Genomic DNA, 15,043 nt, shown 5'->3' with positions numbered 1-15,043 from the left:
AAAATGGCGGACAGCCTTGCTTGGCGACCCCCGTGAAATGGTCGATCGACCCCAAATGGGGTCCCGACCCAAAGGTTGAGAACCACTGATCTAATGGCTTTGTCCTTGCTCTTCACTTGAACAATCTTTTCTGTTTGAGACCTAGGCCATTTAAACATAGCACTTTGGAGCATGGGAATAAATGGTTCTGTTTCTGTCCTTTCACATGACTTCTCTCTTAAACAATTCATTAGATTGGTTCGTTAGACACAGATGAAACCCTAATTGTCAAAGCTATTTTCACATGAATGTAGTTGTGAAACTTACATTGCTTGATGTGGCCTTTATTTCAGGGTTGGCATGCTCCCTTCCTACCTGCATTACTAATAATAATCACATAACTCAAATGCCGAGGTCGCCGGTTCTAAAATGCAACCCTAACTACTCTTACAAGAGTTACAAGAGGGTAAGGATTATTGATTCAATGGGATTAACTCTGAGTAAACATGCTTACTATTTCATTGACAGAATCATTGACAGAATCACCCTGGTAATATGAATTTGAAAAGCAGTTCTTCTGTAACAAATCTAATTGTAGTTCTGGAATACCAACATACAAATCTGCACTGAAGTAAAAAATTATGACTGTGATCAAGCATGGTAATTACAGAGTCTATTAAGTTAATTTAACATAAAGAAGTGCCTGATTTTAAATCATAAGCTACATTTTAGAATCTGCAGTGATGCTGAATTAATTCAAACAACAAGTTTTCAGGGTCTCAACCTTAACATTTTTTTTTTATTTCTCGGCTAATTCCCAAATCTTCAACACCAAGAAAAAATGACCAGCTTTAATGAAAACAGAAACTGTTCATCTTTTTTTATTTTATTCCATTCATGTTGAACATTTGGCTGTATGTCTAAACTATCATTTATTAATTTAGAAACCAATGATCACAATGGCAGCATGTTTGATAGAATATTAAAGCTGTTTTTGCATCTGTAAATCAAATTCCTTGTGATAAAGGCACATCTTTGGGGAAATTAATATCACTGCCCCAAAAAAAAATCGTAAAAGCTAAGTCTGATTTCATAAAAGATCCCCTCTCCAGTGTTTTCATTGGAAACTCCATTCATCCATCCATCATCCAGCTGTCTGTCTGTCTGTCTGTCTGTCTGTCTGTCTGTCTGTCTGTCTTCTCTCTCTCTTTCTCTCTCTTTATCTATCTATCTATCTATCTATCTATCTATCATTTATCATCTATCATCTATCTTTCTATCAATCTATCTATCTATCTATCTATTTATCTATTTATCTATCATTTATCGCCTATCTTTCTATCTATCTATCTCTCTATCTCTCTATCTCTCTATCTCTCTATCTCTCTATCTATCTATCTATCTATCTATCATTTATCATCTATCTATCTATCTATCTATCTATCTATCTATCTATTTATCTATCATCTATCTATCATTTATCATCTATCTATCTATCTATCTATCTATCTATCTATCTATCTATCTATCTATCTATCTATCTATCTATCTATCTATCTATCTATCTCTATCTCTCCACACAGACACAGGATTTTCTCCTGGACAGGCTCCAGGAGAAGGAAATGTACAAGAAGAAAAATAAAGGGTTGGAGAGTTGATTATAGGTAGGAGAGAAATCCAGTGCACCATTCACACCCCTAAAATTTTCTCCAGTTTTCAACGATTCTGTGCAAGTTGCATTCTAGCATAAAGTTCGTTGTTATTCCACCTAGTTAGTCTCTAAAGCCTTGTATGACAGGACATCTAGGGCGTGACAGCTGTATTTCTTCCAGATCAATGTCCAAAGACCAAGCAGATGCATAAGCATGCACATGTCACAAATACATCCACCACAGAGCTACCTGAAGGGGGGGAAGCCTCATCTGTAATTCTGTTCCAGATCAGTGTTTTTCCATTAATAACTCAGGCTAGAGTAGAAAGCTGGGGGAGAAAAACCACCCCAGAAGAAGCCAGTGACAAAGCACTTTCACAATGCTGCCAAGAAAACTGTATGGACAGAATTACCAAAGTTGAGCTTGACTCAAAGCTTTATACTACCATGACAACAAAAGTCAGGCTCCCACTTCTTTCCAGTGACTGTTGTGAGCAGAAAAAAGTAGAGATGTATGAAGTTCTGACAAGCTGAAATGCATTCACCCTATGATTCTCATCTGATACAACTATGTACACATTATACCACGTGTTGGGTATGAAACAAAATATCCACACCCATTAGAATCATCAGACAGTCTTTGACATATACTCCTTTACTGCAAAGGAAAAATCTGAGAGTCCTGATACAAAACAGAGCACGAGGCACATTTATTGTAAATTCTAAAAGTTCACATTGCAAACTAGTATTTTGGGTGAATTTCACCAAATATTAATAGGAAGAAACTGTGCCTGAATATAGGAAAAGTGTGGTACAAAATGGTACTGGTATGACAGAGAACCTGAAGACAGACAGACAGACATGTGTGAAATGCTACAAAAATGTTCTACGTGGTGATCACTAATGAAAGCATCATTCAAAACAAACTGAACAATTTGCTGACTTTAGATAGACATGTTTCCACCTTAAGAAGATTGCCTTATTTGCAACAAACCTTTGTATCCAGAATGGAAATTACTAGGAAAGGCAGTTCAGCAACCTCTGTAAGATCACAAGTTTCTCAACCAAATTGGTCTGAATGATCTGATTGCCTTCAGACATTGTGGGCGCTCCATCACTGGAGGTTTTTAAGAAAAGATTGGACAGTCACTTGTCTGAGATGGCATAGGTTCTCCTGCTTGAGCAGGGGGCTGGACTAGAAGACCTCCAAGATCCTTTCCTATTCTATTCTATTCTATTCTATTCTATTCTATTCTATTCTATTCTATTCTATTCTATTCTATTCTATTCCCCAGTCAAATGTTATTGTTAATAGATGTGTTTCTATTAGCAGCTTTGACTACTGTATTAACTTAAGCAGAAGAGCCGGGTATATATGGAAAATCATTGTTATTAACAGCATTAATTATTTTAGTACCTGTCAAACAGAGGGATCAAACAGACAAGATACTGAGGCATAGTCTTATTTGATACAGGGTTTTTACTCGTATTTAAATTACAGTAACTATGTCTCAGACTACATGGAGTATCTGCAAAACAGCACATGCAAATTATATACAGGTGTACATCTTCTCCTTTGATTTATGATGATGCATTTTATGGTGGGAGAGTGCAACTACTGTCCTGGTTTCTGTTCCAGACTGGCATCAAGTATTTCCCATCTACTTCAATTTGCTAGTGAAATAGGCAACAGTCACATTAGTTCCTGCCATGAAATTTCCACTGTTTAAGATCATTGTTGCTACTGGACAGTCCCTGGATTTGGAACAAGGAGCATTCAAATCTCTGCTGCCCACCTGCCCTACTCATGTGAGACATGCAAAAAGAAAGTCAGAGGCTGTGCAACAGTAGCTGCAGGATGAGTTCCCCTCCTGCCTGCATTGATGCAAGCAGCTTGCGTTCTTCAACAATCTGAAATTACAGAGTCATCCTTGAAGAAAATTCAGCTCCCAAACAGGCACTGGGAGCACTCCTCAAATGTGTTGGCTCAATACAAATTAGCAGAGGACAGATGATGGTGGTGATGACGATGATGATGACGATGACGATGACGATGACGATGACGATGATGGTGATGACGATGATGATGAGCCTGACTCTTGACAATTCATTGGACCAGGTTTCTCCACACTTTCCAAACTTGCACTATTTCTTTGAATTTTTCTATGGTCTGGCTGGTGTCGGCTTTGATAGTGTCCTGCCACCATGTCCTCTGATGGCCTGGTTTCCTTTTACTACCAACTCTTTCAAAAAACTGATTGCTTTCTCCAGTGAATTCCCCTGCATGATACGGCCAAAATAAATGTAGATGAAGTTTTGTGATTTTGCCTTTTGTGACATGTCTGGTGCTTTGTGCTCCAGTACTTGCTTATTAGTCACCTTTGCTGTCCAAGGAATAAGCAGGGGCCTTCTCCAACACCACAGCTCAAACAGTTGATTTTCTTCCTGTCTTGTTTTTTTTAAGGTCCACGTTTCACAACCACAGGTAGCTATGGGGAACACAATAGACCAAACTAACCTACATTAAGCCCCTCTCCTGTGACAAGGGGCATTCACATATAGAAGGACCTTAAGGAGATCTATTAAATCCATCCTATAGTTTCCTCTTGTAAGCTTTTAATATAGCGGCTAATCTTACCTGTCATTAAGCTGTGGAAATCTGACCTTTCCATTGTATGGAGGTGCCAAAAGTGATAACCACAAAACTAATAGCTATGGAGACTGAAGGAATAAAAAAAGGCAAACATTTAAACTTTTCAATCCATACACGAATGACCATTCATTCATTCATTCCTTTCTTTACTTCTTTATTTCCTGATCAACTTCTTCAGCCACAAAAGCTGGGCACTTTTCACTTCATTATAGGCACAAAGACCATTATTATTAGATTAAAAAAAAAAGATCATGTGAAAAGTGAAGGGGTTCGTTACCAGCTGTGGAACTTAAAGAAAGAGATGGAAAGTGTTAGTCCTTCAAGGAAGACCAGACTAGGATGTCAGAGTTATGAATGCTAGCACTACTTTATTACGAGGTTGTGGTAACAGAATCTTGCAAGCCTGAGTGCGTTTCCCCCCTCCCTTTATCTTCATGAGAACGGAGGAGGGCCGTGTCAGAGACGCTTTCTCAAATTGCATTTCTTCTCCTGACCCAAATTTCTTTTATCTAACCATTTGCCTTGCTTATGGTCTCAGGACTATTCTTTCTGTACAGTACAGAAATAGAAAGACACTACTGGGTTTGAGGGGACTCGGGCCAGAAAACATGGAAGGCCAGATATCTCTTTTGGGGCTACTATCACATTCAAATCACCCATCTAATTGCCCTGGAGCTTCACATCTTGCCCCTTTTCCTAATCACAGCCACCATTATTTCTCATTACTATCACTCCTCCATTCCTCTTCTCACCGCAACCAACAGCCAAGAAAGAAAGTGTTGTGCTGGCCAATTGCTCTGGGTGAGCTGTTTTAATATATGCATGCTGTACGGCCATGTGGAGTTTTGGCAATGTTACAAAGTAGTTTGCCAAAACCTTCTTCCGGGATATTTTTCAACTTCCTAATCTAGCCAAGAATAAGCTATTTCTTTAAAATGTTTGTATTTTATATTGCATTATGTTCTTTAAAAAGATCTGCTTCCATCCTGCCTGGTCCCCAAGATTAGCTATGGTCGGCTAGATACTACAGCTTGAACAAGATGTCTGGCACATTACTTCTCATAAACCCTAATCCAGGGTAGGGGGGAAATTAGAAAGCCTCTCAGGATGATTCCTTATGGACTCGTTGGATGGATCCCACTGAAATTTTCTTGGGTTGGAATTAACGATGCTGTCTTGTGGTGCTGGTTTTGGAAGGATTGCTGCAGTGATTGCCAACCACTTGAAGATAAGCATACAAGAAATCAGACTTACTCCCATAGGACTTCCAGGGAAGCAATGGAGAAGACATCATCTATCTCTAGAGTACAACACCATCCTTTCAACAGTTTGAAGAAGGCTCCACACCCATTTGCACTACTCGGGTGACCCTGACGACAGAGATAAGCCTCCAAGGGCTTCAATGACTCACTAAAAGAATGCAAATGACCAGCTGTCTGCAAGGAGTATAAATCCTGCCATTCCCCACCATCCAGTCAGAGCTGAAGAAGCTTCTTAGATGAGAAGCAAAACATTTTCAAAGAAAAACAAGGAAGTCCAGTTTCCTCATGGAAAAAAGCATCTTTGGGACAACCATGACCTGGATGACTGAGAATCTCCATAGACAATGGAGAAGACAGCTTCACTGAGAACGCAGCAAATATGAAACTGGCGAATGGACCAGTTCCTCAGAATTCCTCTCTGGACATGAAAAGGATTTGGGATCACCAAGTTCTCCAGACAGTAGCTCTAAAACAGTGGTCTCCAGTGGATTTAGAGCTCTAGAAGACAAGAGATCATCATCTTTGTCAAGCTACAATTTGCACATTTATATATAAAAGGGTTGCATATTTCCTTTCTTGATCAGTTTTATCACACCAAAGGAATCTTCTTCAATGCCCAGCAAAAGACAGTTTATACAAGTTTCAATAAATGGCAAAAGGGCAATCAGAACATTGATTCTGGGGAAAAAATAGACTAAGGATCCAGATGGATTTGAAAGAAGATTAGGAAATTAATTACAAGACTCCTTCCTGTGGGAAAATGTCATTGTTCTGAATTTTATTTAAAAAATGAAGATTTTGAAATTAATTATAAGGTATCTTCCCATGGGAAAATGCTGTTGTTTAGGGAAAAAACATAATGATAGAACTTTGAAGGTTGAACACTAAAAGAAAGCAGAAAGAACTAAACATTATAATTAAAGAAGAACAATTAAAACTGACTGAATAGAATGAAGCAAAATACTGTTGCTTTTGCAGACTAGAAGGCTATTTAGGGACAATGCATTCAAAATTAATCTTAGAATTGTGTTCTATTATTATAAACAAACTGGATTTAAAAGACCTTATAGAAGAAGAACAACAAGATTCATTGGACAAAATTGAGATTGAGATTGATTTGAATGTGGATGTAAAAATAAGCTATAAAAATGATATAGAAAAAGATGTTACTTTGGATATAAAAATGAAACTGGCTGATATCCTAATAATTAAAAGGGATATACAAATAACAAACTAGAAGAGTGAGTTGAATAACTTTATAATTTTGGATTTACAAAAAAAAAGGATTTGTCAAAGTTTTGAAGAATTTTCTGAAAGAGACAAGCAAAAAATAAAAAGAAATCTAGGACATTATTTATAGGGATTAAAAATCAAGATTGTTAAAAGCAAAGGGAAAGAATGTAAAATTTGTTTATTTGGTCAAGTTTAAAATGTATATTTTGTTATTTCTGGTAATCTTTAATGGACTTTTGCTAACCAGAATCAAAGTGAGGTTTAAAGAAGTAATTTATAGATAAAAGATGAGATATAAGAGGAGAGATATTTTGTTGCATGTTCATTGGTAATAAGTTACTGGAGTTATATGTGCTTGATAAAAGAGGAACTCATTTCTTTGTATATTTCTTTGTATATTTCTTTATTATATTTCTATTTTTCCTTCTTTTCTATTTTTCTTTATATTCTTTTCTGCACTTTCTACTGTTCTTTTCCTTTGTTAATACTTTTAGTTTGCATTGCTTTTTATCACTGTAATTATAAGCTTTAATAAAAATTATTATTATTAAAAGAAGACTTACTCTCACAAGCTGGTAGGAGCGAAGCAAGATTATCTGCAAAGCAAACCTGAATGGGAAAGGCAACAAGCAAGCTTTCAGCCCCATTATTGCTTAACTTCCTTCACTTAAAGGAAAATCAATGGGATACATTCCAATTAAGTTCACTTATAGCACTGATGCCATTTAACTACTAGGTGAGCATCATAAGATGCTTTTTCCATGTTTCATTCTATTTGTATTTGAATAGAATGTTTCTCAAATCCAACTTATACCAGACATAAATAAACAACATTCATCAATTTAAAACATAAGCCACTTCACTTTGAATTGATTTAAAGGCCATTCATCTGAGTGGCAGCAAAATCTAAAGCTTAGTTTAGTATACTGAGTCTCCATATATGCTATATGGAGTATAGTGTAGTATATTCAAATCATCAAACTGTATCTTTTTTTGTTTGTCATTTTCAAGACTACCGTGTCCAAATTTCAGATTAGTAGATGCTATGGTTTGTTCAACGTGTTATTGACAGGAATGAGGAGAAAGTAGGAAAAGTAGAGCCTTCTTTGAATTTCAAATCAATTTCATCTAAATTCAGATTTTACTTCACTTTTAGTTACTTGAGGGTTGTTGTTGTTTTTTTTAAAAGGATGCCAGCATCCCCCTTTTATTTCTTCTAAACAAATATAATGAAGCCATAAACAACATCACAAAGAAACCTGCACAATTCCAAAATGGTACGTGCAGTGGCTAGGAAGTTATGAGTTATACTAAGAGGCTTTCATCCTTTTCACTTGGTCATGGAAAGTGGAAGACACTAAATATATAGGACAAATGAATGTGAATCAAACAGCTGGTAAAACAGGATGATTTTGTTGTCGTCGTTAAAATGGATATGCTGCCAATTCTTGGTGACTTACCAAAGTACAGGTTTTTTTAATCAAAGTCAAATCAGCACAATCAGTAAATAAATAAACATCCCAATGCCAATATCATTCCCCATACACTCTTGTAACTTCTGGAAGGACATCCCAAGGAGGGTAGCCCAATTTTTTTTTTCCTTCCATTGAAATGTGTTTGATTCTCAGAGAATGCTTGACAAGTTGCTGCAGTTGTCAAGGATTTGCAGAAGTGCTTTACCATTGCCTCCTTCCTAAGGCTGAGAGAGAGTAATTGGCCCACCCCGCTGGCTTTGTGCTTAAAATGGGACTAGAATTCATGGTCTCCTGGTTTCTAGCCTGATACCTTGATCACTACGCCAAACTAGAGGGAGATATTTTGCATTTTCAAAAAAAAACCCAAAGCTACATACCAAGAGCAATAGCATTTAGACTTATATACTACTTCACAGTGCTTTACAGCCCTCTCTGAGCAGTTCACGGAATCAGCACATTGCCCCCAACAATCTGGGTCCTCATTTTTTACCGACCTCGGAAAGATGGAAAGCTGAGTCAACCTTGATCCACTCAGAATCAAACTGCTGGCAGTCAGCAGAATTAGCCTGCAATACTGCATATTAACCACTGCGCCACTATGCCTCTACATCAGCGGTTCTCAACCTATGGGTCGCGACCCCATTTGGGGTTGATCGACCATTTCACGGGGGTCGCCAAGCAAAGCTGTCTGCCATTTTTTCCCCTTTTCCGGTGGGTGCCTTACCTCCCTTGGGCTGGGCCAGCTGGTGGTCGGCCTGCTCCATCTCTGCCGCTTGCCAGCTACGCCTCGGCCGGCGCAGGGGGTGGAACCACGTATGCGTGGCGTTCCCGGGCAGGGAAAGTCCTCGACCTACAACCGGTTGGGTAGGCCTCGACTTATGACCAGTTTAGTCCTCAACTTACGACCGGTTTAGTCCTCGACTTACGACCAGTTGGGGGTCGCGGCATTAAAAAGGTTGAGAACCACTGCTCTACATCCTCCTATGTCCAATAGCCTTCCCCATTTATTTATTTATTTATCTGAAACCTTTCTTGATACGATAGTCCTGGGAATGCTTTTAATGTTTTATGACTCCATAAAATTGCATTATTTACGTGTTTTATTATTCAGCTAAATCAAATTCTTAGTCTCCTTTCGAGATAATTTTCTTGCTAAGGCAGCATACAAAGACAGTGTTTTCCCATGTCTTGTCTCGAAATTCTTTCACAAAAGAGGACCAGGAGGAATCAACTTCAGAGCCCAACCCAGAGTTTCCAGGCCCTAGCAACTCTGAATGTCATCACATACACATCACATGATATGCAACTACATGCTACGTGGCACCACCTTTGGTTGGAGGTCCCAGTGCCTTTGTGACACTTTGGATCTAAAAAAAACAAAAAGTGGTTTAGAACCTGCCAAGCTGTTCCCATAGCCCATTTGCAATTCCTTAAAGTAGCCTGCATCTTTTTCTGGAAGCACATCTTCCTTCCCCGGCTGCAGCACAAGTCTAGGAAAAATATATGTTTTGATTTAAGGGGTTGCAGACAGGCTCTATGCACGCATACACACACACCCCAGGCACTCCAGAGCAGCTTTTGTGTCTTCAAATCTGAAATGCTGCATAGCCATAGAGCCATAGCAAAATGAACTTCTAGCCCAGTGTTTCTCAACCTTGACAAATTTTAAGGCATGTGGACTTCAACTCCCAGAATTCCACAGCCAGCAATGCTGGCTGTGGAATTCTGGGAGTTGAAGTCCACATGCCTTAAAATTGTCAAGGTTGAGAAACACAAGGACATTGTCAAGAGAACTAAATGTCCCTTGAGAATACACTAGTTGTGCATGCATTCTTGATTTCAGTTTTCCTCAGCTCGGTCTTCTGATGGAAGTTTTGGATGAAAACTTCCATAATACTGCCTGGGGAGGATGAGACGTATAGCCAAATACACCAGAGACAAGTTTCTCTAAAGCCCCCATCTTCCTCAGCTCGGTCCTCCCCCCCTCCCATCATTGCTTGGATATGAATCAACCTGATATGGTTGATTAATGCCATCAGCACATAGAAAGAACAGGGGCATGAGTTCAAGTCCAAGTAGAGCTATTTTGTTGGACATCACCAAGACCAAGACCTCCATCTAGGATAGTTAACTAATTTCTGGCAAGCATCTGTACTATTAACAACTACCCCAAATGCAGAAATATAACAATAGATGAAATAGTATCAAAAAATTTGTTTATTGAATACTTGTAGGCCAAGCTACTATTAAAGGCACTGGAATACTGCCCAAAAAAAGAGAAAGTTGGCAACCACATCTTGCCTCTTATTTTTTAATCAGAATCTGGACAGAATTCAGACAACAGAAAGGTCACGATCTAAACTGAAATCCATTTATCTTATAAGTGCTACCAGCTGTATGTTAGCAAGCTGTTTTCTCTCTCAAACAATATAAATAAGATGATGTTGGATATAATTAGATGTTCATTCCCTAAAGGAAAACTAAGCAAAGTTACTTCAGCAGCATAGCAGTTGGACTTTAAAATATAGTATTTAAGAGACATAGTTCAACTTTTCTTGCTATGGTCTGGGGTGAAATACTGAATTAGAGAGAGAGGGAGAGACAGACAGACAGACAGACAGACAGACAGAATAATAGATATCTCCAGAACTCTTAAAATAACCTTGTTAGGTTCTTACCCTGAAAATCCACAATGACCCTTCTATCATTCAGATTGTCCAGGATTGATTAAAATGAGCTTTCCTTGCCCTGGAGCTCATTCCCAAAGTGTTGGACTAGAACAGGGGTAGGCAACCTTGGCTCTTTTATGACTCGTGGACTTCAACTCCCAGAATTCCTGAGCCAGCATAGTTGGCTCAGGAATTCTGGGAGTTGAAGTCCACGAGTCATAAAAGAGCCAAGGTTGCCTACCCCTGGACTAGAAGATCATCATCCCCTTCAGTAGTTCTGTTTGGCTGGGATGATGGGAGTGCATTCAAAGGTAAGGAAGCTGGCACATATATGAGAAGTGGCGCATCACGAGTGAGACACATTTTCTCAAAGGTAACCCCAAAATTCTGAACACTTTTAATTTCTAACAACTAGAGCCAATCCATTGGCAGTGGAGCCTAGTTTTGAATACCATCTCTTTTTTAAAACACATTTAGGTCTCCAGATGTTCTACTAAACAGAAGACAGCTAAGAAACATGCAGGTGACAGCATTAGGTCACTGTTTTTGATGTAGGTCACTATTTTTCAATGCACTGAAAAGCTTCAAGAGGGCGATCGAGACTTTCATGTTGATAATTAGTGATTTGTCATAGCGGTTATGTGCCAGTTCAGGGTGAATCTGCTTCTCCATTCTTTATACAACAGGCTCACTGGTTCATCACACTTTGCATCATGTAAGAGAACATTTCCTTATTTGATTTCACAATTAACATAGCCAATTAGGTGTGATTTGCTGCTGTCCTTTTTAAATGCTGAAAATGCAAACTTTCCCCATGGGGAAAGGATAATATAAAAAAGAGAGAAAGAGAAAGAGAGAGAGAGAGAGAGAGAGAGGGAGAGAGAGAAAGAAAAAGAAAAAAAAGAGACTTACCAGTCCATCACAATTGCTGATGGCAACAGAAGCATTAGGCAAGTCCGTGATATGCCCCACATAGAGGCAATCCCCATGAAGCGGTTCAGTGTAGGTGATGTTTGAATCCTCCTGCCATTCCACAGTTGCTCCAGGAGCCACCAGCCGGGAATTTGGCCTTAATCTAAAGTGGAATTCTTGTCCAAAAACAGTGACATTGTAAAAAATTTCCTTGCCTGCAGCATCCGGAGGAAGATCCCTGGTGTTTCTTGGGAAGCGCCTCTTTGATGCTCCCGACACGACTTTGGAGACGAACCTGCCCTTTGAGTCTGTGCTAGTTGGGATGACCAGCCTGTATTCCTCTAGATTTCCCAAAATAGAATCTAGAAAGAGAGAAAATCATGAGTAATCAGAGTCGGGCTGAATACCTGACTCCTAAGACTACCACTGGCCGGGGACATCTACTTCATTGGTCCGCGAGGTTAAGGAAAGGAAAATACTAAGACAGACACTTCAAGTGCCTTATTTTTCCAGTTGTGTTACTTTCCAGTTGTGTTATTGAGAAAGCCCAGATGGCAGGCACGGCAAGGTATTTAGGGATGGACACAGGTCAAGATGCTGCCTCCCTGCAACTGGGCAAGAGGGACTAGAAACATAAGAGCTCCCTCAGCTGAATAAATCCATCTTAAGCGACGGGGCTTCTGAAAGCAATCGGCCTGAGGATATCGGGAGCGAACACCCTCGCGCATCAACTTTCAAACTCTGCCACCAGCCACGCTCCTCCAAATTCAATCACTCCTGAACGTGAAGAATGGGGACGTCAATTGCCCTGGAAAAGTTTTTTTTGTTTTGTTTTGTTTTGTTTTGAAAGGAGAAAAGAGCTGCCTCCGTTGGCTTCGCTTCCTTCCTTCCTCCAAAGCAACACAGATCGAAGGAAAACTTAGTCCCTGCCAGGTGGTTTTGCTGGACGCAGGCGATTCGACAGGCGGCTCTGCCCCGCGCGTCCGAGTTCAACCGAGGTTCCAGCTTCCCTGGTTTGCAGCTGAAAGGCACCCACCCCGCCAGCTCAGCAGGATCGAAGAAAGTACAGACAACCCCCCCCCCCACCCCGCGCTCCGGAAAACAACGCCACACGTGGCGGCGGAGAGGGCGCCCCGGCCCTCGGACCGAGCACCCCGGCGTGGCGCGGAGAAGTCTAGCGGGCAAAAAGTCCTCCGCTCGTGGGCGAAGTTAGACAGGCAGCCTCAAGGGGAGGCGGGCAAAGAGGGGGCGGCTGGCTAATCCCAGCCGGCCGGCCAGGGCAGTTTAAGGCGAGGGAACCCTAGCAGCCCACTTACCTTTCTCCCCGGGACTCTGCGGGGCCCCCGGGGCCACAAGGAGGACCCAGCAGGCGAGAAGCAAGGCGATCCCCGCCAGAGGAGCCATGGCAGGCGTAGCTCAGCCCGACCCCAGCCTTCAACTTGGCTGCAGGGGGGGGCTCCGGCCACATTGAAGGCGGCCGGCACCGCCCTCTAGCCCACCACCAGGCAACCTCAGCCCCGCGGCTCCTTGCCCTGGCTCATCCGCTCCTCTCCAGCGCTCAGCCTCGACGAAGGCAGCAGAGACACCAGCAGGCGGCTTGCTGGAAAGCACGGGGCGTGCAGGAGGGAAGTCCGCCTGATTGACAGAACTGCCGCCGCCGCCACCGCCGCTGCCACCGCTGCTCGCGAGCCTGCCACGGCCTCGCCTCGCCCGGCCCGGCTCGGCTCGGCTCGGCTTAGCGGCGGCTCTCCCTGGAAACTCTCGCAGCAGCAGCAGCAGCAAAGCAGCTGCTGCCGGCCGAGACAAAAACTCTGCAGCCTCCTCCGGTTTCGGGACACTTTTCCCTCAGCCCAGCTAAGAGGCGGTTCCTGAGGGATCCTGAGCATTTCCCTCCACCCAACGCTCAAAATCCCGCTCTTCTATCTAGAAAGAGACCCGACACGCAGGTCGCTTAATTTGGAATCGCTCAGGATTCTTCTGCAAAAAGATCTCTTGAACTCTCCTAACTTAGAAAGGTCGTCTGAATTTTTTCCCCAAAAAAAACTCTAATTGGAGACGGCTTTTGCTTTCTGTGTGTGTTATATCCATATAGCACGTCGTGATATCATGGTTTCCACTCCAGAAAGGCAGAATCGGATCCTTCCGGATCAAAATGTAATTGCTAGATTATTCTTAAGCCTCCCCTCTCTGGCTGAACTGGAAATTCCTGGATTTTTCTCATCTTGATTATCATAAAATCTAGATGCAAATCTTACCTTAATCCTAATGACTTTTGCATCCTAGCCCTGTTTTGGACTCCACTCTTTGTTTTAGTTTAACAACTAAAAAATGTGTTTATTAAAAAAGAAATGCACTTCTGGCGAGTAAGTGACCCTATGAATTTTGCGTATGATATTGTTATATATAACAATTATATGTAACCCAGTGCGGTATGGTGGTTAAGGAGTTGGACTACAATTGGGAAAATCCAGGATGAAATCCATCCTCAACCAGGGACAGTCTGAGTGACTACAGGGTGACTTAGTCTAAGCTACTTCACAGTGTTGCTGTGGGAGAAATTGGAGGAAGGAATCCTATATGTGTATGTGTATTCCACTTTGGCTTCTAGAGCAAAGGTGAGATATGAATCTTTTAAACAAATAAATAAACCTACCTTGTTCCCACATTCCAACTGATTTACATAAATATAATAAAATAATAAAGCACACCCACATCGTTAAAATGTAAACAACACCCATTAAAATCTTTTAAATGGAAAAATAACCTGTGACGCATGACCTTACTAAAGTGCCAGATCTTTGTGTCCTTATGAAATGAGAGGGGTATGAAGTCCAGGGAGAAAATTATTTCCATGTCCATCCCTCCTTGATCTCACAGAGGGAGGAAAACGTGAGCTAACAGAACAGGATGGGGTGGCTTCTCTCTGGAGAAAACAGTCTACAAGTATCCAGGATGGATGCCGGGTAGGTTTGAATTGTTCCTAGGAACATACTGACAGTCAATGCAGTACCCATAATATTGGCTTTCACATGCCAGCATGCATGGCGCTACACTTTGCACAAGCAGAAGTGTCCAGATGGACTTCTAGTAGCAAGTAGAGTACACATTGCAGTAATCTCGCTCCCTCCTAGCAGGTTCCAATGGAAATAATCAACAACAATTACAAGCAGAAAGTAAAGGAAAAGGACATAAGAGGGTAGAAAGTTAAG

At 41.1% G+C, this 15,043-nt stretch overlaps 1 protein-coding gene across 1 annotated transcript in view; it reads right to left on the bottom strand.

Annotated features, from left to right (window-relative positions):
- Positions 1-13,238, bottom strand: part of ADAMTS2 (ADAM metallopeptidase with thrombospondin type 1 motif 2) — a 256,898-nt gene extending 243,660 nt beyond the window's left edge. Inside the window, exons 1-2 of the mRNA XM_029283769.1 lie at positions 13,151-13,238; positions 11,835-12,196 (exon numbers count right to left, since the gene is read on the bottom strand). Coding sequence (XP_029139602.1) covers positions 11,835-12,196; positions 13,151-13,238 — 450 coding nt within the window. The remainder of the gene's footprint in view (positions 1-11,834; positions 12,197-13,150) is intronic.
- Positions 13,239-15,043: the final 1,805 nt, after the last annotated feature.

The sequence above is a fragment of the Protobothrops mucrosquamatus genome, unplaced genomic scaffold (assembly GCF_001527695.2).
Source record: "Protobothrops mucrosquamatus isolate PMUCROS unplaced genomic scaffold, P.Mucros_1.0 scaffold222, whole genome shotgun sequence".
In the NCBI taxonomy this organism is placed as follows: Eukaryota; Metazoa; Chordata; class Lepidosauria; order Squamata; family Viperidae; genus Protobothrops; species Protobothrops mucrosquamatus.
This window is presented reverse-complemented; position numbering and strand designations above follow the sequence as displayed.